Below are 26,857 nucleotides of genomic sequence, written 5' to 3' on the forward strand. Positions count from 1 at the left end.
TATGGGGTCATTTGATTGAGTGGTTTTAGTTTCTTGCTTAGCCACACACTTCTGTGTGCTGCCCAAAGCCCAGCACCCAGCAGATCATAGACTCATAGAATGATAGAATAATAGAATGAATCATAGAATGATGCAGAATGATTTGTTTCCGTGCGGTCCTGTATGAACCCCTTAACTTTAGGGGAGTCTTGGGGTGCAGAGTCTTGCAAAGCCACCTGTATGCAGACAACCATATCAGTAATGCCATAGAAAGCCAAGACTGACAGTCATGACATCAGGTATAACAAATCTGAGTATGGATGTAACCTGATTTGGACCAATAAATAAAAAATAAAGTAGTTAGGGGCTGATCTGGCTTAGAAAAAGATGTGATAAAGTAGAAATAGAGAAAAAAAAAGAGGAATAAGTTATGAAACTGGGTAAGGAACGCAGGAGAATGGGATCTTTCAGTGGATGGAGGATGGATGTCTACAGACAGTGATGACTGATCCGAGTACTCAACTGCATGGGATACCCTTGGACAACCTGCTGGACTCTCCATCAGGGCTATGTACAAAAGGTTTAGTGCAGAGGTTAAAAAAGGAGACATTTGCACCCTGGTATGAACAGATGTGGAGAGGGAAGGATAGTAAACTAATACAGCAACAGTAGCATGGGATTCATAAGGTTTGAGATACCTTTATCATTGTGTTTAATAATGTGCAAATCAGATTGGAGATTAATAATGATAACATTAATTAATTAGGTTGTTGCTTATTCAAGTGATTTAACAGTCTCTTAGTAGGGGATTGCTTAACCAGGGGACATCATGGCCTTTTGAATGCCTGCAGTCCAAAGAGGGAATGTCAGGTCATGAAGGAATGGCATTATATTAGAGTTGCATATGCCATGAGCCAATAAAGCTCTCCTCCCACTGCGGGTAGTGCCCAGATGTTCATGACACGTAATGGTACAACAGCATGTAGGCCAGCCCATTGCAATTCCCAAACACCATTTGACATGTCTTAGGAACATCCCTTAAGGAAGACTACCAAGACAAATGCAGCAGAGGGAAAGACAAAGAATGTTGTTTCATTATGGTATAGATGTTAGTCTGCAGGATGCTTGGAAGATAACTTCTCTGCTTTATTTGCCCATGAAAAATGAAGTTCCAGGAAATACATAGTCCAGAATAGTGTAAAAAATCTACAGAAACCATCAAGGAGTGAACAGAGCATCAGTTGGGAGGCAAGTTTTTGAGAGGAACAGTGCTTTGTCTTCAACACATCTGCTTTTCCACTTCACTGAACCCTCTTTGAACTCATCTGTGCACATGAAACAGGAAAAAGAAAATCTAATTAAATATCCATCACTAAACACAATAAGGGCTGAGGCCAAGTCCCAGCCTCCATCTCTTGATCCTGCAAAGAGACAAAGTCAGGAAAAAAAGGAGGATCTTTCGCTGCAACTACAAGTGGAAATGCAAAGACAGCAACAATGAATTTTCTTTATCAGAATAAGGCAGTAAAAAAAATGCTTAAAATCATGTCCAGTCATTCCTGTAGACCGCTTTTAGGGTGGATAGAAAATTTGTTCCAAGTTCTTTGCCAGAGAAAGGATGGAAAGGTGAAAACGGAATGGAAAAGTTGAAAATCTTTTCATTTTGTGTATTATTATTGCAGTTAATTCATGTCCATGTGTAAGATACTCTCTGCCAGACAAGGTGAGAGTCACTGCACACCTTCCTCCTCATCTGCTTGTGACACTCTTCCTGGATGATGCATGCTGGCTCTCCTGGTTTTCCTCAGGGCCATCTCAGCACCCTAGCACATCCCTGCAGTGGTGGGCCTTCAAATACATACTTGGTGATGTGAACAAAGAAACTCTGCCAAGACCAGAAAGTCTCATCTTACAGCACAATAACTGGTTTATCACATCCCATGTGGAAAACACATACAGGATTGTTGGTTCTTTGCTTCCCTCTAAAATACCATCTGGTTGGTGGCCAGAGCACCCAACATCTCCCTTCAGCTTCAGGTCCAGCCTCAGTCCATCATCAGATTTAGTCTCCAGCTTTGGGAATGCCCAAGCCTGCCAAGGACTGCTGCTACCCAGTGAAATGGCAAGCCAAATGCTTGTCTTTGCAAAGCCTTTCTCAGCAATTACCTCCACATTTTTGGGAGAGCTTTTACCACCCAAATGCTTGTCGAAGGTCTTGACACCTCTGCTGTCGGTTCAATTCTCTCAAAGGCAGACAGGCAGACAGGCATGGTGACATGGTCCCTCCAGGTTCTCCAGCATCAGTTTTTGCTCACAGCAAACTGTTTCCAGCTCTCTATTCCCAGCATTCAATGTGAAGATAAATGAACACCCCAGGCTCCTTCATGGGGAGAGGTGAGGTCGGAAAGTGCGTGGTCGAATCATCATCACCACCTTCCTCAGGGAGTAGTAGTCTGTGTCCTTCCATGAGTACCACACGATGCCATCCGGCCCCAGGGCCTTGCGGTTTTTAATGGAGTATCGGCCACCCTGTGGCACAGAGAAAGAAACATGGTAGGTATGGAAAACACATGGAAGCATCATCCGGGAGGGAGCATCAGAAAACTAATTGCTCTGAAACACTGGAGCAAAGAGCTTAATGACACTGTGGTGAAAACAGCATGTAAAGCCCAGCATTTTCCAAATGGTCCCAATGGAGCTGGCATCCATCCATCTCAGTATGGGTCACACATACCACAAGTTTCCACCATGCAGCCCCATCCTCAGTGTGCAGAGATGTCACAATACTTGTGCCTGACCCATGGCACAGAAAAAGCCAGGCTGCCTTGGTGCCCAGCACTCGTTTTGTTCCCTCCCTGGAGAGCAAGGCAATCCAGGAAGGACTCTGTGCTGTGAGGACCAGCAGCCTCCTCCCAGCCCTGGATCTCATGTGCTATCATCTGCACCCTCATTCCTCCACCTTACCTTGTAGTACACCCCGTTGAGGTTGGAGAAAAAGCACTGGTGGTACCACCAGCCTCCATGGGAAATCTCAGCACAGATGTTCCCTGTGTCGGGTGTGCTGAAGCTCCTTTTGTTGTGGTACCAGGCAAACGAATCCTCCACTGTCCCACTGAACCCATCCACATGCAGGCGGTAATAGTTTGCCTCGTCCTCAATGCTGCAAGCAACAAAGGTGGAACTGTTCAGTAGGGAGTGTTTGAGTCTCCTTTCCAACCTGGATGCTGCATTCCTGGTGTGGACACCTAGCAATCATCTTGCTGCTGTGGCCAGCCTCCCTGCTATGAATCATCACCTCTAAAAGCCCAGGATTGTGTGTTTTTCCCTTCAGTGGGATGTGCATGATTTTGTCATGACTCAGGGCACTTGTTATGGGGCTGAACCAGGCAGGACGTGACTCTAAAACCACAATAAAGGACTGCAGCAGCTTTGGCAAGGCAGTCACTCTAATTACACAGCTCTGCCTCCTCTCCACATAACAAGCATCCTGCTCTTCACCTAAATGGAGCTAATGAGTAATCTCTCCCTGGGTTAACAAAGACTGAAGCTCAGTGCCATTGCACATCACATCTGATGAGAAAAATCAGGATGGCCATTCAGAGCACACATTTGCTGCTGGGGGATGCTCTAATGCACACTTAGGAAACTGGAATTTATTTCAAGTTGTTCCCTGTGAGGGTGCTGAGGCCCTGGCACAGGGTGCCCAGAGAAGCTGTGGCTGCCCCATCCCTGGCAGTGTTCAAGGCCAGGTTGGATGGGGCTTGGAGCAACCTGGTCTAGTGGAAGGTGTCCCTGCCCATGGCAGGGGGATGGGACTGGATGAGCTTTGAGGTCCCTTCCAACACAAACCATTCTGTGATTCTGTGATAATTCTATGATATTTTTTTTTCCAGCAGTTTTGGGGTCTACTCAAAGCCCTCAGGCTTCAAATGTCTCCAAAGTTCAGTGCTCCCTTGAACATCCTCCTGTGGTGGATTACTCCCACAAGCATTTTCAGTACAGACAGGGAAGGAGTTCATCTGGGACAGTGTAGACAGACCTGGTCACTCCTGATTAAGAAAGTCTGTGACTGGTGTAGTGTGGATAAGTAAAACACCCGTGGAGGGGAAGGGCTATAGACACTACAAGACATTACATCAGGCCCAGCAAGCAAAAGCCATGAATGGAGAGGGCAAAAATCAAAACATATCTGTAAACCAGGGAGATGAGGGAGGACCTGCCAGCAAGGACTCAAAATCCTGGTTTTGACATAGAGATCAGTAATTTTTGACAGAAAACTCATACCCCATAGCAGCTGGGGACTGTCCATTGGGTCCTGTAGATCCATTCCCCTAGGGATGTTGGCCAGGGCTGAATGACACTGAACATTCCCTAGCTTACACAGCAAAAATTGATGGTCAAGTCAAGGTGGGAAAGAAAGGACAGACAGCCTGGGCCCAGTCTGAAAGGGACTCTAGACAGTGTCACTATGACCTCAAAGGGGTTCCCATGCATGAAGGTCTCCCAGCATTGAACCAGTTGAACTATGAGAAACAGGGACTGACACCCCACTTTCTACCTGAAGGCCTGGTAGAAGGCGTGTTTGTGCTTGCTGTTCCAGTCCTCCAGATCGATGCGAAGAGAGTAGTCCCCTTGGCTCGTCATCTTGTGGATGTTCTCATTGCCCAGCCAGAACTCACCATTGAGGTCCCCAAAGCCCTCCTTGTACTCATTCCATGTCCGGTTGAAATCAACTGAGCCATCCTGACGCCTCTGGATGACTGTCCAGCCCCCACCTGCCAGGAGAGAGACAACGTAAGCTGGGAGCACTCAGGGAGCATCCAGGGGGTCCCAGACAGACTCCTTAGTGGTGTCATCTCTAAGGATCCATCTGCAGCTCAACAAGGTAATGCCACATCCATCAAATGGCAAAATACAGTGCTGGTTGCTGTACAGGGGTGAAAGGTCATGGAGAAGTGCTCCTATGTCTCCCACACTGGTTCATAATGATATTCCACTCTTGACTGCCTCAGATTTAAGGTGGTTTTAGATGAAAGAGAGCTGGTAGTTTTCAGGAGGCAAATGTTTGGGGACTGGAACAAACCAGAGATCCTGGAGTTTGGAGATTATTATGTACTGTTCCTGCAGCACCACAGAGGCACACGAGCTCTCCCAGTATTGTCTCACTGTCTCCATCTGCTCTCCCATCTGTCCAAATTGCTCTCTCCTCTCTTGTTTTATTCCAATATTGTAAGCTTGGGGGGAGATTGAGAACCGGGACCATCTTTCTATTTGCTGTTTGTACAGCCTGTCACTCTACAGTGTCCAAGATTGTGTTGATGGCCAGGCAAATAATAGCGGTGACATAACAGAGGCCACACTGTTCGAACAGCCTGTTTCTTACTGACCAAGGCTGCTTTCACCTGTAGATTCTCCAACAGGCCAGATGCCTACATGTAGGGAGCTGAACCCCTTCCCCTAGAATAGGGTGTGTGGATGGACACATCCATCCAAACTGAAGTAGATCCATGGGGCAAGGAACTGCCCCATTCCCCTGCCAATTGACATTATTCCTCCAAAACTCAAGTGCTGCACACTAATTTTGTCAGTAAGTTTGTGCCTTGCGATGACAGCAGTGCCTCCATATGAATATTTAGACAGAAAGGGTGGGAGAAGGCATCTGCACCCTCATTTACACTCCAAAAGAAATGTGGGAGAGCATCTATGTTCCCCCTCCTCACTCCAGCACAGGTACAACTGGTGATTGCCCACACATAGCTTTCAACTACACAGAGATGCTCCAGATACCCCCAGTGAGCAGCTGCTACTCCACAAGGGATGATTTCCCCCTGAGCCCTGTGTCATGTCCACTAGCACACTGCAAATATCTTGGGTGCACGAGGACATCCTAAAGACCACTAACACCTGCATTTAGGCAACTGGATTCTAGCCATAATGTCTAGTTTGAGCAATTCATCCAAACCCTTTCTATAGCCAGCTGAGAGAACAAGTCCTCTGTCCTTGGAGAAGAGCCCTTCTGCTCCCGCTGACTGTAAGGTAGCCTCAGAATACCTCAGATATGAGACACAACTCTCAGGTTTGACAAATCCCACCCAAAGCTCTGCTGGAAGATGCTGCAGGTGCCTCCAGGAGTACCTTCAGTGTCCATCTCACACAGCACTTCAATAGGCATCCCTCCAACTACAGGCATGATGCTGTAGACACCAGACCGCCGGAGCCCATTGTAGTAAACTGAAGCACAATCGATGGGGCAGTTCCTGCCGTGCCTCACCTCTAGGAAAGGAAGCAGAGAAACACAGTGTTTAGTGCATGGCATGGAGGAAGGGGCACACAACAAAAGCCAGCACAGTGTTCATGCAGTCAGGCAAATAATCCTGGATTCAGACCTGAAGCTGGAAACCTCCTCAGCACACTGGCTTCACGCCTGAGGGCAGTGGTTAGGGATAAGGTTCCTAAGCTCAGCTCTGCTATGGCTGGAGAATGGTCTTTGGTTCAACTCTTTCCATTGTAATGTACTGAAACTCTTTTCATTGTAATGGCAATGCACAAATGATATGCATTTCTCAAGGCCCAAATTAGATTGTATCTCACACCTTAAATGTCTTCTATATTGATAAAGAATAGGCTGGTTCTCCAGCAATGGTCAGTGTAGACAAAAGCAGAAGGCTTTCCTTCTCCTCAGTTGCTGCTGTAACACAAACCTGGGTTCTGTCTTACAAGGGAAGGGGATCAAAATCATTCTGGTGAATCTAAAGAGGTTTCTAACTGGGATATGATCAGAGGGCTGGAGCAGCTCTGCTATGGAGCCAGGCTGAGAGAGCTGGGCTTGTTCAGCCTGGAGAAGAGAAGGCTCCAGGGAGACCTTAGAGCAGCTTCCAGTGCCTGAAGGGGCTGGCAAGAAATCTGGAGAGGGGAGATTTAGATTCAACATATGGAAAAGGTTCTGTCCCTCAACCTGAATTCCAGCCTCAAAGGCTGGAAAAGTATCAACTCATCCTTCTCCAATGCACCTCCTAGACACGGGATTTGGGGCATGGGGACCAGACTGGCTCATCTAGTCTTGTCTTCTCAAAGACCACCACCCCTTGCCATGGACCCAGGGACTTGAACAGGTTGCAAAAGCAAATCAGTTTCCCTGCCAGCACCTCCAGGCTGAGCTTTGCAGATGCTGGCTAGCCCCTGGCCCTGTTCAATCTTGGCATGGGAACCCCTCTGAGGAAAACAACCCAAAACCTGGCAAAAATCTAAATGCATTCATTAAAGAAAAGTGTGAGTAATAACAGAAAAGAGGTGTTGGGTTGTTTTTTCCAAAGTCACAGTTTCATTAAAGCCCTAATTTCATGCTGTGAATTTTTAAAGGAAAAAAAACCTGTTTATATTTTGTATGTTTTTTCGGATGACAAAGAGTCCCTGAGTCTGTGAGGAAAGCTCATGCAGTTGACTGCAGTGGGGTGATGGTGGGATCAATGCCAGCCTGGTTGTCAGAGCCCAAGCAAGTCCTTGCAAGCATCTCACACTACCCATATAGACAAAAAGAAGGCACTGAGGGACAGGACCCCTCTCCTAGACATCATGGAAGCCATCCCTAGAAGCATCCATTGCTCTAAGGAGCCCTCCTGGCTGCCTTGGGAAGGCAGGTTGGGTGAGATCAGACTCCTGGCCAATGCAAAGGAGATATAGAGCAGTTTCACTACAACCTTTTCCTTCGCTACCCTTGAGCGAGGATGAAGCATCCCGTCCCATCCCTCCCAGCAGCTCTCCGTCACCTGGATGATGCATCTCCTCCTGCAGCCTCATCTCGGCAGGACCCAGGCAGGTGGGGTTGCGCCAGGCCCAGTCGGTCAGGACAGAAATGTTGTTAATCTGTGCCTGCATGTCATAGAGCAGCGTGGCCTGGATGTGCTGCAGGGTGCTGGCTTCGCTGTACCGATGCTCCAGGTCCTGCACCCGCTGAACCAGGCTGTGGTTCCTGCTGGATGCCTCCTCGCGCTGTGGGTAGGGAGAAAGATGGGATGGGAGAGATGCCTGGAGACCAGCATGACCCCAGGACCTCATGGAGATGGGCAGGCAGGGGAGCAGGAGATCAGAGGTGCACTTGCTGCATGCACCAACAGAGACAAAGAGCCCCAAGGATGGTGCCTGCACCCTTGTCCTCATCCCCATCCCCATACCAGCCCCCAGCCCACCATGGGAACCATAGGTGGTTTGGTGTTCCCAGGCTCTGGTGCAGGCAGGGCATGCACAGGCAAGCCTACAACAACAGGGCAAACATATAAGATATACAAACACCTTTCAGTTTGCAACCTGTTGCAACATGGATGTGGCCTGGAAGAACATGGAAGTATTTAGCGATACAGCACAGCTGGGTTTTCCTTCCAAAAAGTTATCCAGTCTCCTCTTGAATCATATTATATTTTATAACATTGCAAGGAGCTCCACAGCTTCTCAACATCTTGCATGATGAGCATGCATGATGAGCATCCTGTTCTCTGGGCATCAGCTGGTGTCCTGTAAACAGCAGTGACAGCATCCATGCTGTGCAAGGAGGGGATGTGATGCAGGACCCCAAAGGCTTTCATGACCCTTTTGCTGCTTGTTTTTAGGACAGCCAGTCTCTAATCACATGTAAAGTAAGCAAAAGCTGTCTGGAGATGCCCTTAGCTCATACCAGGAGATGGGCACCCAGAGCCCCACCAGCACTCACAGAACTGAGTCCAGCTCTGGGGCCACCAATATAAGAAGGACGTGGAACTGTTATAGTGAATCCAAAGGAGGCCATGAAGATGCTCTGAGGGCTGGGGCAGCTCTGCTATGGAGACAGACTGAGAGAGCTGGGCTTGTTCAGCCTGGAGAAGAGAAGGCTCCAGGGAGACCTCAGAGCAGCTTCCAGTGCCTAAAGAAGCTGACAAGAAATCTGGAGAGGGGCTTTTGACAAGGGCCTGTAGGGACAGGACAAGGGGGAATGGCTTTAACCTGACAGAGGGGAGATTGAGATGAGCTCTTAGGCAGAAGTTGTTCCCTGTGAGGGTGCTGAGGCCCTGGCACAGGGTGCCCAGAGAAGCTGTGGCTGCCCCATCCCTGGCAGTGTTCAAGGCCAGGTTGGACACAGGGGCTTGGAGCAACCTGGTCTAGTGGAAGGTGTCCCTGCCCATGGCAGGGGGTTGGAGCTGGATGAGCTTTAAGGTCCTATCCAACCCAACCCATTCCGGGATTCTACAATTCTATGATTCTACAACCTTGCCCAGCCACAGTCCCTGCAGACACACTCGCCTGTCTTGTTCAGTGCTCCCTGTCCATTAGATGGCAGAACAGGCCTTAAACAGTACTTCCAAAATCCCACAGCAGCCTGGGAACCCCCCTTCCCTCCCCTGGGCAATGCACCACCACTACACCATGCTCCTCAATCCCTCCTGTGTGGGTCTGGCAACTCCAGACCCCCATCTGCAATGCAGGGATGCTGGTTCTCCACCAGCACTGCCCTTTTCTGTCCCATGAGTGCGTCACCTCTTCCTCCATCACCCACTCTGTGTCACTGCCTGGAGCTCACAAACCACTCCAAGATCCTGGAAATAAATGAGTTTATTTATTTTCTCAGCTCCCTGTCACAGCATCAGGGGCAAATCTGGGTTTTTATGTGTCTGTGCAAGCGTGCAGCTTATTAAATATCCCTGGGAGCAAGAGGTCCGGCACTTGACTTATCCCTACCTGCAAAACTGCCGGCAGGCTGCCGAGGCACAGGGATTTACTTCCACTGGAGGGTTTGCATGCCCAGAGTATGTTTTCTTCCCTTTCAGTTGCTCCCAGGACCCAGCTCACACCCTGGTCCCCATTCCTGCCAGGACACATCTCAGCTTGCTGTTCCCAGGAGACAGCATCACCACTGCTGGGTCATTGTACTAGCAACTAACAGAAACTCTATAATATCCTTATCAGTGCTGCTTGAGCACCACTGTGTGGCCCTGCTGAAAGCCCATTCAGCCTGCCTGTATCCAGAAATCCAGAGCAGATAGGCAGGGAAGAGGGAATTACAGCATGCAATGCCACGGTGCTTCCCTTTTCAGGACTGCAATGTCTCCAGCTCTACCATAAATCAGCCATGTCCTCCCTGACCTGCTCTGTGAGCTGTGGCTGATACAGGCTCCTTCCAGCTCCTTCACCCACACATCAGCTCTCCAAGTAAACCCCATGATGAGCTCTCCCAGACAGTCCCCTTCTCCACAGCTGATACCTTTTCTTTGTTCCTCTGCTGATTAAAGCCAGCACATCCAGACCACCACAACAGTGCCCTGGTGCTGCTCCCTTCCTGCATTCCTCTGCACTGGTAGGACCAGGGTTGTGTTTTCGCACCTCAGGGTCCTGCTCTGTTCATACCCCAGCAGTGCAAATGCAATAAATAGGACTGGAAACTCACAGCGAGGGCTGGGTGAGGGGGTTCCTTATGCTCCCTGAATTGCTGTGGAAGGAGGGAAGCATGGCAGAGATGGGGGCAGCCTGCCTGGCCCAATTTGGGTGCCCCCATAAGCCCGGGGGAGCAGTGACCTGGAAGAGCCTGCTGCTCTCACTCAGCTCCAAAAGCTATGCTGAGCTCAGAGGGATGTCTCTGCTCGGACAGACAAGCCCACGCTGAGCTCCACACATACACTGATGACAAACCCCAGGGAGACCAAGCAGCAGCAGCAGCCAGAAGCTGATTGATGAAGGCGGATTAAGGGAGCAACAGCTCCTCAGTGGGAGGAGGAGAGGCGGAGGAGATGTGCCCAGGCTGACACAGCAGTGGAGATGCAGGGATGCAGGAGGAAAGCATCTTCCCGGGCTGGGCACAGGCATGGGGAAATGGCCAGTGCAACACTGCAGGTAAACTCCTTGTGGGAGAATCCTGACACCGGAGGGGAGCAGAGGAAAGCAGCTCTGCTATTGCCTCTGGGTTCCTCTGTTCAGCTACAACAACCTTTGCAGCATGGAACTTTGCTTCTTGTTTCCCCCACCATCCAGTGCTTGGAGGGTGACAAGACACACTTACTTCAATCAGCTAACCTCTCCTGATTTTGAACAGAGCCTTGGGTGACATGGTCTAGTGGAAGGTGTCCCTGCCCATGGCAAGGGTTGGAACTGGATGAGCCTTAAGGTCCCTTCCAACCCAAACCATTCTGTGATTCTCTAATTCTGGGCCTCCCATCCCTTTGATTTTAGACTCATGGCAAAATAACAAGGTTGGAAGGAATGGCTGGAGGCCTCCAGCCCACCCCCTTGCAGAAAACAGGGACAATTTCCAAGCTGGATCCATTTGCTCAGGGCCTTTTCCAGTCACAGTCAGGAACCTTCTACAGATGTTCTCAGAGGATGTCCCCTTTCTGAGTGGGGCAGCACCTTGGTGGTGCAGATGCTGCTGGTACTGCCCCTCCAGGTATAAACTACTTGGAGACCTCCAGGTAGGACCTGGGACCTGGCTGCTCTGGGATACCTCGGGTGCACCCTGCATCCCTCTGCTGGTGATGAGCCCAGCAGCCCCCACAGCAGCTCCATCTCCTTCAGAGCCGCTTCATTGTGCGGTTCACACAGCTTGGCACACTCCAGCACCCTGGAGAATAAATTGTCATAGAATCACAGCATCACAGAATCCCAGGTTGGAAGGGACCTCAAGGATCATCTGGTCCAACCTTTCCAAGCAAAGCATGACCTAGACTAGATGGGCCAGACCTTGTCCAGCCGGGTCTTAACCACTTCCCTAGGGAGATTATTCCAGTGTCTGGTTGTTCTCATGTTGAAAAACTTTCCTCTTGTGTCTTGTGGACAAAACCAAGACAGTTGAGTCCATGGGTTATCCCCCAGGCTGGACGCAGACTTTGTTCTTCCCATTTCTTAAACCTAACAATCAGAAGTATTGTCAGGATCCTTAACCTTAGGCTGTGGGGCTGGTCAATGCAGCTGGGATGGGATGAGCCACAGAAAGGACACGGCAGGATTGGTACCATGGGCTGAAGGTCAGGGATTCTCCAGCTCAGCTGTTGCCATCTAAGATGTGGTCCTTTATTGGGCACCTGAAACTCCACTAGTGTAGTCTGGGATACTGTTATGGGCAATGGGATGGATCAGCAACTCAAGGCAGGCTTGGAGGTGGAGACAGCACAGATAAAGCACTGAGGGTTTTGTGGCTGATGTTAAGAAAGATGAACCCTGGAAGGCTCCTGAGCCAGGAGCAGCTGTGTTTAACAGGTATCCCAGCCTGTGTCAAAACAACACCATATGCTTCACTGGACATCCTCCCCAGCAAGCTGCTGGGAGCTGGAAAGAACCATGGGGAGGGACTTACAGGGATGGGGGTCTGCGAGGGGCAGCCCTTTACCTGGAGCTCAAGGGCTTTGATGCGGTGCCGGTGGTTCCTCAGCTCCTCCTGTAGCTCTGAAATCAGCTCCCGCAGCTCCAGGATCTGCTGCTTGCGCTCCTCATTCTCATGGAGCCAGTAGGACACCTCGTCGGTGCAGCGGAACAAATCCGGGCACCGCTGCTCGTCCCCCTGCGGCAGCGTGGCCACGATCTTACAGCGGCCATTGGGCAGCACCTGGTTGCTGTACTCCCCGCACTGGATCAGGCCCGTGCCATCCTGGGGACCCTCGTGGTCTCTGTATGCCACAGGCAGGGATTTCTGCAGCGAGGGGCTGCTCAGTGTGGCCACAAGGATGAGGGACAGCAAAGCTGCCCTGGCAGAGCTGGTGCTGGGACAGGCCTCCATCAGGCAGGGGAGGATGGTCCCCAAGGGGGACACAACGTGTCTCACCATCAAACAGTGCTGGGGAGAGCAGTGGCAATCCCCAGGGCATAACATCAGATCTGCTGAGAGGTAGCGGGTGAGGTGGTAGCTATAAGGGAATCAGTAGGGATTCCAGAGCCAAGGACTGCAGGCAAAGGAGCTGCCTGTCCCCACAGAGCATCCTCCCCAGTCTCAAGCCAGGATCAGTTCCAATGGGAGCCACTCCGCTCTCCTGGTCAGACTCCACCTTTTCCCTTCTTGCAGAGCTGCCAGTTGGCTTGGAGTGTGTTGAGGTCTGGTTGGGGATGGTCAGCCCTTTGGGAAGGGCTTATTGCCCATGCAGGCCCATGCATGGGAAAGAGCTGGCTCCTGTGAGCAAGGCATTCCACTATGATGCTGCTCCCTGAAATGGGAATCAAAGCAAGGAGATGGATGATGGAGAGGAAGGATAAGCAACCAACCCTCCCCACCATGCTGCCCACCTGCAGCAAACTGACAGGTCCCCCACCTTCCCTAGCACCCTCCAGACATCTCCACAGCCCAGGGACACAGAGCATGGATTTGGGGCTCTCTCCATGTCCCTGTGCATGACTTTTCCTTGGCAGATGTAACATAAATGGAGTTATCAAGTGAACAGATGCCATCTACATGGGAAGCCCAGACCAACCCTGGACAGGATTAGACTCCCAACCAACCCATCCCTGGGGCAGCCTGGATGGACCCTGGCTGTGGGCTGACTGCCTGACATGGGCTCAGATCCAAGGGGGATGGAGGGATGATGGCCTGACCACCACCCAGAAAAGACAAATACATTAGTTTGTCCCTTTTATCCAGATAAGTAAGGGTCCCCTTGCAGCCGGAGCTGCCCAACACAGGGACTCCCAGCTACAGCATCACACTCTGGGCCTGCTCCCAAGGTTTATCCCAACCAAAAGCCATCCCCATCCCACTGTGGTGGGGACAGGGAACTCTGAGGGATGTCATAGCTTCCCTGTGGCACCCAAGCTCCCAGCAAGAGGCACCCCAGCTCCCAACATACCTTCAAAAGTCCTGGCCAGGCTCTATGGTGGTGATAGCAAAGAGCAGTGAGCACTGTCTGCCCATGGGGATCCTGGTGTGACTGAGGGCGCACTAAATGCTTATTCCCCCTGATCCTATCACCGCACTATAAATAGGGCCAAGAGAGCCGCTGGTCTCTGATGACACACAGGAGGGAGGAGCACAGGTCCTGGCGTGACCTTATGAGAGTATGGGGGAATAAGCTGGTGCCTTGGCAGAAGGGCATGGCTTTTCCTTGCCTAGAACACCCTTGTCCCACCCTGGGAATGGGTTTTGGGGTGAGGGCAGGTTCATCCATCATGGAGTGACCTGCTCCGTCTCAGCAGTTTCAGGGAGAAAGCTTCCCAACCTGGCCATGGATGGAGGCTCACGTCAGGGAACAGCCATCACATTGTTCACTAGCCCAGGGCTTCCTCTTTGCTTTTGCAAGGGAGTGATCATAGAGTCATAGAATCATAAAATAAGTAGGGTTGGAGAGGTCCTTAAGATCATCTGTCAACAGGCTTGTTTGATTACACATGATAACCATTCAGATGTAGGAATACGAGCTGAAACCAGAGGTTTCCATATTGGACAAAGCTGTTGGCTCTTGGGTTTTCTTCCCTTAATGTAAAGAATTTCCGGATTATGTTCCCAGGCGGATTCCCATGAAGGAAATACTGAAACCAGCTCAGGAGGCATCCAGGAACAGAGGAGCTGCCTGGAGAAGGGGAACTTCATTAGCAAACATCTGCTGGGGTGGCTTGGAGAGGCACTGAACCTCACTGGTGCTCCAGCAGCTACCCCAGATGGCTCTGCTTTCAGGGTGTAAAACTTGCAGGTGAAGCAGTTTTATTTCTGTTCTTCATCTTTGCTGGGCCTTGGCTGGAGCAGAGCAGGAGGATGTGGAGCCTCAGAGTCCTACCAGCTCAGGACATGTTGCTGTGCCCTGCACTGATCTTCTCTGTCACAATAAGCATCTGTGTCCATATCCACCACCCTGGGTGCTTGGAGAAGGACCCAGCAGCAAAGAGGAACCTGCCCCAAGCTCGTGCTCACTAATGAACGGAGAGCAACCAGACCAGGCAGGGAGCAGATCACTCCAGCTCTCCCCAGATAGGAGAACATCCTGAGAACATTCATCTTGCTGGGGCAGGGACCTGGATTCCTCCAAGAATCACACCTCTTTGCACATGCTGCCTCCACCTCTGTTCTCTTCAAAGGGGGCTTCAGCTTGTGGGAGGGGAAAACAAGGCTGAAGCATCCTCCCTGGAGCTGGCAGGAGCCGTAGAACAGTTCTACAACTGAAGAACAGTAGAACAGGGGAGTGGAAGCTGGAGATCAGCCTGCAAAGCTCTGCCATGAAAGACGGCAATAGAAGTGCTGTGTGAAGGCACACCATGGGCAGAGAATGGGAAAATGGGGCAGGGGCCAGGGAAAACAAAAAAGATCGTTTCAGGGAAGGGAGAAGTGGTGGTCCATCTGGATGTGATGGATGTGGAGACCTGTCAGTACTGACACATCTCTTTGGGCTGGATCTCACCGCTGCATCAGCAAACTCAACTCACCACCACAAGAGTTTGTCCTCTGGCCAGTCTTTTACCCTCCAGGCTTGTCCTGAGCCAGCCCACACACAGTGGAAAGAAAAAAGGATGCAATGGTAGACACCAAAATGATGAGAAGATTAATTGCACCCCACAGACTGCTCTTTATGGGGTGGTGTGAGGGGGTATCAGGGCAGGGGACCCAGAGGAACATCTCTCTCTTGAATCCCAGCCAAGAGCTCCTCCAGCACAATTAGCTAAAGACCATCTTCCCTTTATTACACACAAGTGGATAGACATTTAACATACTTGTCTATAATGAAATCCATTATCATCATCTTTCACAGAGGCCCTACAGTGCTGGTTCCCCCTTTTCATGGCCGGAGGTGGCGGGGGAGAGGAAGTGGAAGAGGGATGGAGCCAGGTACAGCCAGGCCCTTTGTGTGACCACTCAGGAGGCACTCTCCCCATAAATGTTTGGGCTCCTAAATGGATCTGATCTCCCCTCCTCAGAGCCCCTTTCCCTTTCATTTCCTTTTCCTCATTATTCTTGGAAAAAGAGGAAGAAGCCAACCCTCATCTGGATCATTAGCGTCAGAGGCAGAGACGGCTCCGAATGCCGCATGGAAGAGGCGCACATCCATTTCATTCAATGCCCCTTGAGTGGTGTTTCACTCAAGGCTGCTCCTCCACAAAGGGAGATGTGAAAATGGTCCCCGCTTGCAGCTCCGCTCCCAGCCGCTGCCCTGACAGGGATTGATGCAAAGCTGCCTCTTCAGGGAGACAAAGCGCGGCCATTTCTTCTGCCTTCGATTGATGCCTGAGTTGTTTGGGGAGCATTTAGGACTGGGGGAAAAAAGGGGAGGAAATTCAATGAGAGAGCCTGGGTGATGTTAATAGATAATGGCTCTGAAAGACCCAAGGTTAAGTGCTCAGCCTTTGGTCTGCCTGTCTTTGGCTTCCTTTTCCAAGTTACAGATGCTGATTACATCACACTGGTGGTTTTCAAACATCCTAGTGAGTACCCCTCGCATCCCCAGCATGATGTGCAGAGCAGAGCCATGAAGCCTGTGCACTTCCATGGTCTCCTGTCACAAGCATGTCTTCTTCTGCTTCCTTCCAAATGTAGGAACACACAACATTTCCATGGACATGCAACTTCTTTTCTTCCAATGCCATCCCTCCATTGACTCCTCACTGCAGTTTCTTGAGAAGAAGGGGTCCCCACCACCATTGCCCAGGTCTCACCTTTGCTCAATGAGCCTGTGTCCAGCCTTCACCAACTTATATGCCCTTAGTGTGCAAGCAAGCTTCTGGCTCTCGCATGGTCTCTCTTTGAGGAAGAGATGTCAAAAGTTGCAATACTTTTCCATTTCTCATTCCTGCTCATTGGAGTGAAGAGAGCCCCTCCAGTTATCCCTGGATAATCCTCCACCCCTGACCCTGCCTTGGCCTCCCAGAGGAAAGGACAAACTAACCCAGCTCTACCCACCCCACTGTTCCAGGATTGCAATGCCCTGAAGCAGGTCCCACCACTAACACCAGCAGTGATTTGCTATAAAATAATCAGCAGTAAGAGGTAGTTCAGAGGCTCCTGAAGACCAAGGAACCCCAAAATAAGGCTAAAACCTCAGTGCTGCTCCACTGCCAGGGATCACATTCCACAGTTATCAGCAAAAGCTGTACCCTGAGGTACAGGAGCCATGAGTTTTCAGGGCTCACTCTTTCTGCCTGCTCCAAGGCCTGGATAGAAAGCTGCCCCGGGGAAGGGGTGCTTCCACTGCATGGAGCTCTAGTGCCCAGCTGGAGCTGGGGAGCTGCTCTGTGCTCAAGAAGGCACCACAGGTCTCAGGACTGCTTTGGAATCTTGCAGGGATCTGGCTCTGCCCAGCAGCTTTGTTAAGTGCCTTCGCCCTTAATCCTGCTTGAGAGCACCAGTGCTGGGCAGAGGCAGCGTCCTGAAGGGGCAAGCTCCTGTCTTGGCTCCCTGCAGCCTCCCCAGTCCCCCTCCTATCTTCTCTTCCCTCCTGCAGTTCCAATGTGTGATTTAAAGTGAGTTGAAGATGCAGAGAGGAGGAGAACAGGACACAGCTGAGCACCAAAGGGGCTGGGTGCAGTTCTCCCATGGGACCCCAAACAGAGCAGGAGCTCTGGGTTGCAGGGATGAAGTTCCTGCTGGTCTCCTAAACCCTGCCAAAAGCCGGCTCCCCCACCTAAGAACCTGTAATCCCTCTTAGGGGCACGGGCAGTAATCAGGGATTTGGCTCTGGGTGCATGTGTGTGTGTGTGTGCACAGCATCCGTGTGTGTCTGTGTGTGTATAACTGGCTCAAAAAGTAAAGAAAGGCACCATGAATGAGGAAAGAAAATGCTGAATTGGGCAATTTTGGGGATGGTTCTGCCTTAGGCTAATCCCAGGGCCTGTGTGCACCCGTGCCAGGTAGAAGGAGATGATCCAGTCCTGGCCCCAGAGGGATGGCAGGATTTAGCCCTGGCACTTTTAGTCAGCTGAAAGCCAGGCAGCTGTGATCAAAAGTGAGGCATTTCTTTACAGAACAGGGAGAGGGGCTGGGCAAGGGATGCTGTAAGCACTGAAAGTCAGTTGGCTTAAACAGAACACTGGAAGAAAAGGTGAAAAACAATTCATTGAAGGCTATTAAACACTGTGACCCACGAGATGCTCTGTGTACTCACTGCTTATGAGCCTCTCCTCCTAACAAGCACAAGCTGCTGCAGTGAAGATGTTTCTTTCACCATGAACTCAGCAGCAGAAACCTGTTGAAGCTGAAAAGGCTCTTGTTCTTACAGGAGCTTGTACCAGTAAAGGGTTTGCTGCAGTCCTGCACGGATCCTGCAGCTATAGTCAGTGCATGATCTATCCAGCGGGCTGATGTGACTCAGGCTCTGTGCAAATATCAGGAAGAAAAGATGATGCCAGAAAACACCTACAATCAAATATATCAGAAGTCATCCCAGAAAACACCTACAGGCAAAGATACCAGAGTGACAGCATTCAGGTCCTCAGATGCCTTCAGTTCTTAGAGAAGTGCTCCATTTTGGTTCAAATCAGAATTAGACATAATTATAGATCTTAGTGTATAAATAGTGCTGAGGAGAAGGCTCTGGCATCAGAAAGCTGAAGCAGAGCAGCAACAAGCACTATCACTTCACATGCCACACAGCCCTTTATTCCTTCCATTTTAAGTCTGACCCTGCTTTTATCAAAGGTGTAGGAAAATCAGTTGACAGCAGTGGAAAGGAAAAGAACCCCTCTCTGCAATGAAACTCATGTGTGCTGTGAGTGATTCTGTTTTCTACTGGAGGCTGCCCTGGGCTGTTCTTGCTGTGGAGCTCAGCACCTTCACATGAACTTGAGCCTGGTACAGGTGCTTGTTGGGCCAAGGAATTCGTGATTTCAGAGCTGTTCTTGCTCCTACAGAGAGGCTATGACCAAGCAAGCACCAGTGTTTTCCTCCAAAAGCAAGGTGCTGGGCTTGTGTTTCACTGCCTGCTGTGGGCATGAGGGCTCAGAAGGGACACCTTGATCAAAGCCAGCTGGAAACCACTGCTGCAAATGTAAGAACCTACCTTTATGCACCAAGAGAAGCCCTAATCCTGCGAGTGACCTGCCAGCCACTGGTCCCAAGGCTCAGATTTAAGATCAATAGGTCTCTTCTGGCTTCAAAATCTCCAAGCAATGGAAATAGATAATTTTATGGTGGTGATCCAAGAATCTCTTCATCCAGATGTCTCCTGCATTATATCCTGCACAAGCCACTAATGCAACTGCCCTGCAGATCCATCCTTATCCCCTTTGCCAAACACAAGATGAAGATGGTCTGGATGGAGCAGAGTCCTCAGTATCCTTCCTCACCCCACCTGGGTGCTGCACCTGGGTTCTGAGCCCAGGAGACCTGCTTGAATGGGCTTGTCGATTACTCTGCTCTTGTGAGAACCCCCTGCAGGCCTGTGTCCAGCTCTGGGTTCCCAACATAAGAAGAATGTGGAGCTGCTGGAGTGAGTCCAGAGGAGGCCACAAAGATGCTGTGAGGGCTGGAGCAGCTCTGCTATGGAGACAGGCTGAGAGAGCTGGGCTTGTTCAGAATGGGGAAGAGAAGGCTCCTTAAGGGGAGACCTTGGAGCAGCTTCCAGTGCCTAAAGGGGTGAACAAGAAATCTGGAGAGGGGCTTTTGACAAGGGCCTGTAGGGACAGGACAAGGGGGAATGGCTTTAACCTGACAGAGGGGAGATTGAGATGAGCTCTTAGGCAGAAGTTGTTCCCTGTGAGGGTGCTGAGGCCCTGGCACAGGGTGCCCAGAGAAGCTGTGGCTGCCCCATCCCTGGCAGTGTTCAAGGCCAGGTTGGATGGGGCTTGGAGCAACCTGGTCTAGTGAGAGGTGTCCCTGCCTGTGGCAGGGGTTGGAACTGGATGAGCTTTAAGGTCCCTTCCAACCCAAACCATTCTGTGATTCTATGAACTCTCTGCAAAGCACTGCAGGAAATCTCTCCTGAGGTAACAGGGAAGGGGACTGACTGCACCCAAGGGCACGTGTCTGTGCTGGAGGGGCATGCAGGTCCTAGAACAAGCCTACATGGGTGTCACAAGGTTTTTGCAAGCCCCAGAGCACATTTTGCCTCCTTGACGTGGGTGTTTCCAGCCTGGCAGGACAGCACCTCACATCCCATGGGATTTGAGCAGGGCTGTGACATTCACACCTCACCCTGGAGCTGATTCACACCCAGGTGTGACCTGTTCTCCAAATTAAAACAGAAAGGCCAAAAGTCACACAGATAACCTGCTGTGTGCCCATGGATGCCTCACCCCTCTCTAGCCCTGCCGGGAAAGGTCTGCACATCCCGAACGTGCGGCTTCCGCAGGGACAGGTTGTGATGAAACCACCAGGTCTCATTCAAGGCAACCCTCGAGCAAGCTGTCCAGGGCTGGGCAGTTTGCTGAAGCAGAGCCCTGGAGCCATGCTGCGGTGCTGGCCCACTCAGAGCCAGGGGTTGGAGGATGCTGCACATGCAGGCAGGTGTGCAGTGTGATTACATGGTCCTCGATAGGCTTCATCTCTGCCCTGCTCAGGAAGAAGAAGAGGTTCCTCCTGATGGGTTTTCTCATTGCTGGAGGGTCCTTTTCTTGTTGGCCTCATCCACCCGGGAGTTGGCTGCACCCACTGCTCATTTACACACCTTCTTTGGAAAATACAGATAAGCTCGGTAATAAACTGGAATGAGAACTGTGTATTTACACCGGGAAAAAGCCCTGTGCTGGGAGTGGGAGCACCCCAATTAGAGAGGTGGCACTCCTGAATCCTCCAGGGATGCTGGGTCCCCAGGAGATGCTTCCCGGCATGGGGAGCAGGAGGCTGAGCTCCATCTGCAGTTGTCTCCTGGAAGGAGGACTGAAGGCATCGGCTGCAGGACCGGTGAGCAGGGAAGCATCCAGCACCGAGGGCTGATGAAGCAGAGGATGCTTCATCTCAGCCCTCACCTGCAGCTGCTCAACCCAGTGAGGTTTCCTAAATAGATTTCCCACCTTCCTTATAAACATAAGCTGCTCAGATTGGCCTAATGAAGATGGAAGAGCCTTTAAAGTGGGAATCATAGCTCCAGTTTGGGCTATAAAGTACCTCAGAATAGCTCTCCGTCATGGATAAATATTGCAGATCGAGGGATCTGTCAGGGAGGATGGGGGCAGCTGACGCAGGTGCGGGCACTGCGGTGAGACGTGGATGGTTTGGGGATGGATGTGGGTATGACAGGGGTCCAGAGGAGGTTTGAACAGCTACAGAGGCCATTCCCTGAACCTATGGTGCTTTGCTGCCCTAATAATCGGCTATGGAGGGTTTCATCCAGTCTGGGGGTAGTGAGGTGAATCTGTTGTACCCCAGTATCATTTGCCAAAGAGGTGCACATGTCTGCAGCCCACTGAAGGACAGCCCACCTCCTTTTTGTTTACCTCAGCTTCTTCCATGGCTGTTGGGAAGAGAGGACATTTCCAGAGGAAATCCCTGCAGGATGGAGCATCTCCATCCTGGGTGCCTCCAGCTCCAGCATCCTGGTTATGGGCTGCTCTCCCTGGGAGGCTGCCTTTGGGGTGGCCTCTTTCCCTTCTGAAGACTGCTGAGTAAAACAGAGGCAAAGCCTTTGCCCACCCAAGGCAGGACCACATCTGCTCCCATCTGTAAGACCATGGGAAACCTTCACGTGTGGCTTTGTTGAGCCCTGCAGTTTGTCTACTCCTAAGCATGCAGATCAGCCACTGCGGTTCCTGCAGGCAGATGGGAGGGTTGCTCACATTCTATGTACGGCTCTCGTTTGAGCCCAAACCCAACAAACATCAGTGTTAGGGGCTCTGGAAGGGTGGTCCAGCCTTCAAGGGCCACCTTAGCATTACATCCTGGGGATGGAAAATCCCAGTGCAGATGTGTTTCTCCACATGCATAAGTCCAGAGATGGAAAAAAAGACTTTATAATCTTAAAATCATCCCCTGATCCTGGTGCACAGCTCAGGACTGTTGCCATCACCTGGGAGCAACTTGTGCCCGTCACCTCGTCTTTTCCATGGGATTCCTTGTAAAAAGGGAGTCTCCGTCTTCTTTGTGGCCACCCTTTACATACTGGAACATGGGGATAAGGTCTACCCTGAGCCTTATCTTTCCCAGGCTGAACAAGCTCAGCTCTCTCAGCCTTTCCTCACACTCGCCCATTGCTTGGATCATCTTTGTGCCCTTCTCTGGACCCTTTCCAGCCCATCCACATCTAGACCAAAACTACACACAGTATCCCCAGTGTGGTCTGACAAGCTCTGAGTGGAACAATGACATCTTTATCTCTGCTGGTGATGCCCTCCCTGATGCTCCCCAGCATCCTGTTGTCTTTCTTTGCTGAAGCTGCACACTGTTCACTAGCATTGAGCTTGCAACTGCTCTTATATAGAGAGCTGCCAAGGCCAACCTGACAGAACACGAGTTCTGCTGGGCTTTGGGCTGCTGTGCAGCAGGGAAAACATCTGCAGCCCAAAGCTGGTCCAGCTTGAATGGAGTGGAGAGGCTGGGGTTTACTGTGAACAGAAAGGGAGCAGTGAGCTCGGCCAAGCCATGTAAACCATCCATGTTCCAGAAAAGCCATCCCAGGCTGGAAAACACTCTCCCACTGCTTCTTCCCTCAAAGGAGGGGCACAGGATTCTCTGGCACATCAGGCAGCAATACCTACTGCTGCACCCACCCTGCCCATGCTGAGGATCCACTGCCACCCTGAGACATTTGCTTTAGACAAATCCCCTTTTATCCCATGGAAAGACAACCCCAAATCCTCAGCACCCATCGGAGCATGAAGCCCTCCCACGCCGGAGCCCATGGAGTGACGGATGCTCCTGTCCTGCACACCAGTAACAAACAGCCTGTACCAAACCCACCGTGGTCGGGGCCGCCCGGTACCTGGTGCAGGACTTTCCATCCGCACCCCCCCCTTCCAGTTCCAAAGCTGCAAAATCAATTAGCGGCAGCGTCAAGAAAACTTTGCCGTCTGTTTCGCACGGAGATGCTAATCCTCCCCCCCCACCCCCCGGGGCTGCATCCGGAGCACGCCTGTCGCTTGCTCATCTTTTGTACCTAGAACGGTCCCTCTCGCCCCCCCGCGGCCTCCCCTTCCCTCCGGCAGATGCGGTGGATGTGAGCAGGTATAAAAGCCCGCCTGGACCAGCGGCCGAGTGGCAGATGCTCCCCGGGAGCGCTCAGCGGAGGGGGACGGAGGGTGTGCGGTGGCAGCGGGCAGGCTCCCACCCCAGCCACAGGTAAGCCCCGAAAACCGGTGACCCAGCTCCATGGGGCTCCCTGGTGTGTTCTGGGGTGACTGGGGAGGGAAACGAAGTTTGGGAAGATAGAGGTTTGATGGATGGTGGGGACTGGTGGCTGCAGGGGGGTTACAGGTTGTGATGGAGGAGGGCTTCCCAGCAAGGGATGGGCAATAACACATGCCCTTCCTTCCCTGCCTCCGGCTTATTGCCCCCCTCACCTCCATTCACCATCAGGTTTATTTGCACTATTGGGTGTTCATGTGTTACTGCCCCAACCGTCAGGGCTACTGTGCTGGGGGATCCCAGGCAACAATACCCTCAGACTGAGGCAGAAGACAGAAAGACAACCTTTATGTTTGAATCTGAGCTGTCTCGCTGCTTTACCCCCTTTCTGAACTGCTGTTTGCTGCCATACCCATCAGGGTCCTTTTTGCTGCTGCTGAAGGAAGTCCCCCTGCATCCAGGCTTGACCTGGCAGCTCTTGCACCAGAGAGAAGGGTCAGCTCTCCCCTCCAGACACACATTTGGGGCCAAAACCAGATTTCTCTTCTCTTTCCTTTCAATATGGGATGAGTTTTCCTCCCATAGAGCGTGGGGGGAGGTGAAACATGTGTCCACCCTGAGTTAAATACAGCTGCTTGGGAAAGAGTTGGGGTTTGCAGAGGGAAAGCAACCTGGGCATCCTTGGGGTCCCTGGCACCACGTCCCATGGGTGACCAGGAACCAACCCCAACCTCATCCTTGATGGCACAGCAGCCATGGCCACTTCAGCCCCCAGGTTTCGGCTGGATCCAGGTTAATGTTGGCAGCCCCTGGCATACACCACGTCCCAAACACCAGCACTGGCCATAGCCCTTCACAAAAACCACTTCATTATCTGATGTAAAATATTCATGCCCTGCTCTTCTAATGCTAGTTGAATACTACTTATGTTGTGTCTCCCACCATGCAGGAGTTCTGCAGCTGCTCCAGGGGCATGGCAGGGAAGGGTAGGAGGGAGCACATATTTCCTAGAGGTATCAGCTTGCAAGCAGCAAGTGGTTGGTGAAGGATGAAACCTGAAGACTGCTCCCTCACACGCTCCCCTTACAGCATCACTCACCTTTATGGGGTTCTTAGGAGGCAGCAGCAATCCCCGCTGACAGGGGCTGTCACCTGTGGCAGCAGTGACAAAAGATCCCGGCTCCAGAGAGATGCCTTTTGGTTCAGAAGGCAGAAGGAAGAGGCAGGAAGGAAATGTTGTCCATTATCTGGAGTGGCTGAGCAGCAGCAGGGCAATGCAGGAGGCAGCCTCAGGTGTTTCCTTCCCTTTCCAAGCCTCAGTTTCTCTTCCAGCAAAATCAGCCCCATGCTCCTGAGGTGTGGGGAAGAGCATTCCTGTTTAAGGAGCTTGAAGTGGGGGTAAAGCTTTGAAGAATGAAAGGCTTGCAGCACGGAGGTATCATCTCCCAGGGGAAAGCTACAGCCCTGGTAAAGGGTAGGGCTGGGGGAGGCAGGTCAGTGCCATAGGAGAGGACCCTACTCCTGCAGCCCCAACGGAAGTAGCATAGAGAAGGGAAAGGCTAAGGTGGGTGCATCAAAGGAATCAGTAAAGAATCTCCTGAACAAGGGTGATTTGTTCCTATTTTTCTTGTTTTTCCCCATAGTTTGTGCACGGTTTCGTGGCCCACAGCCCCCTTTATCCCCTGTGTGAGCCCTCGGCCAGGATGCGGAGGGCACTGTGGAGCTGCCTGCCCGTGGTGCTGGGGCTGCTGCTCTGGCACCCCACTGGTGCCATCAGCCCTTGCTGGGAGAGCAGCAAATGCCAGGACATCACCAGCAAGGCCAGTGTTTTGGTAAGCTTGGGCATGGGCACTGCATCCATCTGCTTTGCATTCTGACCCCCTTTCCCCAGAGACCCCAGGATGGGATGGGGGAGGAGGGGATGGGGATGCCGACACCATGGAATGAATCTCATCAATGCTGGTGAATGCGTCGGACCCTGGACCTGCAGGTTTCAGTATGATCGTGCCTCGGCCTCACACTGGGGGATGATGCTGAAGGAAGTTTTTGAGCCTGCAGCATTTAAACTGACAGAGGAAAGATTGAGATGAGCTCTTAGGCATAAGTTGTTCCCTGTGAGGGTGGTGAGGCCCTGGCACAGGGTGCCCAGAGAAGCTGTGGCTGCCCCATCCCTGGCAGTGTTCAAGGCCAGGTTGGATGGGGCTTGGAGCAACCTGGTCTAGTGGAAGGTGTCCCTGCCTGTGGCAGTTGGAACTGGGTGAGCTTTAAGGTCCCTTCCAATCCAAACCATCCTATTGTATGAACCAGCAGCTTGGGTACTGGCTTTACCTCCACCCAAGGGTGCTGCAGAGGGCGGTGGGGACCAAAAGGGTGGCACCGACATGGGGACCTCAGCAGGGCACAACCACCTTGTGACAGGTCCTGCTCCATGCAAGCAGCTCCCCTGCAAACCCCTCCTGCACATCTCACCCCCGTGCAGGTGTGTGCTGCAGCGTGTAGAGCCGACCTGTCCGCCGAGGCGCCCGTCTACCCGGGCAACGGGCACCTCCAGCCCCTCTCCGAGAGCATCCGCAGGTACGTCATGAGCCACTTCCGATGGAACAAGTTTGGCCGGAGGAACAGCAGCAGCGGCGGGGGGCACAAACGGGAGGAGGCCACGGGGAGCAACCCGACCCCCGCATCCCTGCCCACCATCCCGCTGTCCCGCCATGAGGAAGAGCAGGGAACCGGGCTGGAGCGGGAGGAAGGTAAACGCTCCTACTCCATGGAGCACTTCCGCTGGGGAAAGCCAGTGGGACGCAAGAGGAGACCCATCAAGGTCTACCCCAATGGGGTGGAGGAAGAGTCAGCCGAGAGCTACCCGCTGGAGTTCAGGCGGGAGCTGGTGCTCGATGGCACCGGGGCACCGCCTGAGGAGGAAGAGGAGGAAGGGCAGGAGGAGGAGGAGAAGAACGGCGGCTCGTACCGCATGCACCACTTCCGCTGGCACACCCCCATGAAGGACAAGCGCTACGGGGGCTTCATGACCTCGGAGCACAGCCAGACCCCTCTAGTGACTCTCTTCAAAAACGCCATCATCAAGAGCGCCTACAAGAAGGGGCAGTGATGGGGGAGAGCCCGAGGGGCATCCCAACCCCCTCCCATAGCTTTAGTGTCCTGCTGGCATGTGTTTCACTTAGAGATCACTCATTGTGTCCTTCTTAAGTAGTACTCCCAAGGGGTCTGCTCCCGGGTTCTGCTGGGTGGGAAGGGGTTAGGGATACAGCCATCCACTGCTTCGCTGCGCCCACCTGACGTGCGGGGAGCAGGGATGATGCCCAGTTTGGAGCGCGCTGGGTGGTTTTGGTATCCTCACTGAGCTGTACAATACTGTAAATGATAGATTGAAATAATAATAATGATAAAAATAATAATACATTTTTTTGCAAGCTAACCGGGTGTCAGCAGTGTCTCTGGGGGAGGGGGGGGGGAAAGGGGTGGGAAAAATAAGTGCAAAGTAAACCCCTGCAGCCGTGGGGTAAAGAGACATGGCTGGGAATATGGAGCGGGATCTGGGGAGAGGGGGAAAGAACAATCTCCCACCTCCAGCTTGGGAGCTGCACAGGAGCTGGCTGTGGGGCTCCAACAAGGCCAGAGCAGGCACTGGGGGTTGTGTTTTGGAAGGGTCCAGCTCCTGCTCACCCAGCAGTGTTTTGATCCTGGAGAGGAGCCCCACACTGATGTGATGGCAGCGTTTGCTGGCAA

General features: G+C 51.9%; 2 protein-coding genes across 2 annotated transcripts; one reads left to right on the plus strand and one right to left on the minus strand.

Moving 5' to 3' along the window:
* Positions 1 to 1,099: 1,099 nt before the first annotated feature.
* On the minus strand, positions 1,100 to 12,757 carry LOC101873905 (angiopoietin-related protein 7-like). Its single transcript, XM_031046568.2, has 6 exons — positions 12,323 to 12,757; positions 7,746 to 7,968; positions 6,115 to 6,252; positions 4,538 to 4,754; positions 2,944 to 3,139; positions 1,100 to 2,508 (listed from the first exon to the last, which is right to left on the minus strand). Exons 1-6 carry the CDS (start codon positions 12,755 to 12,757, stop codon positions 2,362 to 2,364), a joined length of 1,356 nt encoding a protein of 451 aa, XP_030902428.1. The 3' UTR covers positions 1,100 to 2,361.
* A 12,059-nt stretch (positions 12,758 to 24,816) lies between these two features.
* POMC (proopiomelanocortin) lies at positions 24,817 to 26,219 on the plus strand. Its single transcript, XM_005146383.2, has 2 exons — positions 24,817 to 24,945; positions 25,593 to 26,219. Exons 1-2 carry the CDS (start codon positions 24,817 to 24,819, stop codon positions 26,217 to 26,219), a joined length of 756 nt encoding a protein of 251 aa, XP_005146440.2.
* The last annotated feature ends 638 nt before the right edge of the window (positions 26,220 to 26,857 follow it).

Source organism: Melopsittacus undulatus, chromosome 3 (assembly GCF_012275295.1).
Source record: "Melopsittacus undulatus isolate bMelUnd1 chromosome 3, bMelUnd1.mat.Z, whole genome shotgun sequence".
NCBI classification, from domain to species: domain Eukaryota; kingdom Metazoa; phylum Chordata; class Aves; order Psittaciformes; family Psittaculidae; genus Melopsittacus; species Melopsittacus undulatus.

Excerpts from the sequence above, each read along its gene's own strand:
- LOC101873905 (XM_031046568.2), bottom strand. The coding sequence starts at position 12,757 with ATGGTGAGACACGTTGTGTCCCCCTTGGGGACCATCCTCCCCTGCCTG. Across the intron at positions 7,969-12,322 it reads TCAAAGCCCTTGAGCTCCAG|CGCGAGGAGGCATCCAGCAG; the intron begins GTAAAGGGCTGC and ends CCCTACCCACAG. Across the intron at positions 6,253-7,745 it reads GGAGGAGATGCATCATCCAG|AGGTGAGGCACGGCAGGAAC; the intron begins GTGACGGAGAGC and ends TTCCTTTCCTAG.
- POMC (XM_005146383.2), top strand. The coding sequence starts at position 24,817 with ATGCGGAGGGCACTGTGGAGCTGCCTGCCCGTGGTGCTGGGGCTGCTG. Across the intron at positions 24,946-25,592 it reads CCAGCAAGGCCAGTGTTTTG|GTGTGTGCTGCAGCGTGTAG; the intron begins GTAAGCTTGGGC and ends ACCCCCGTGCAG.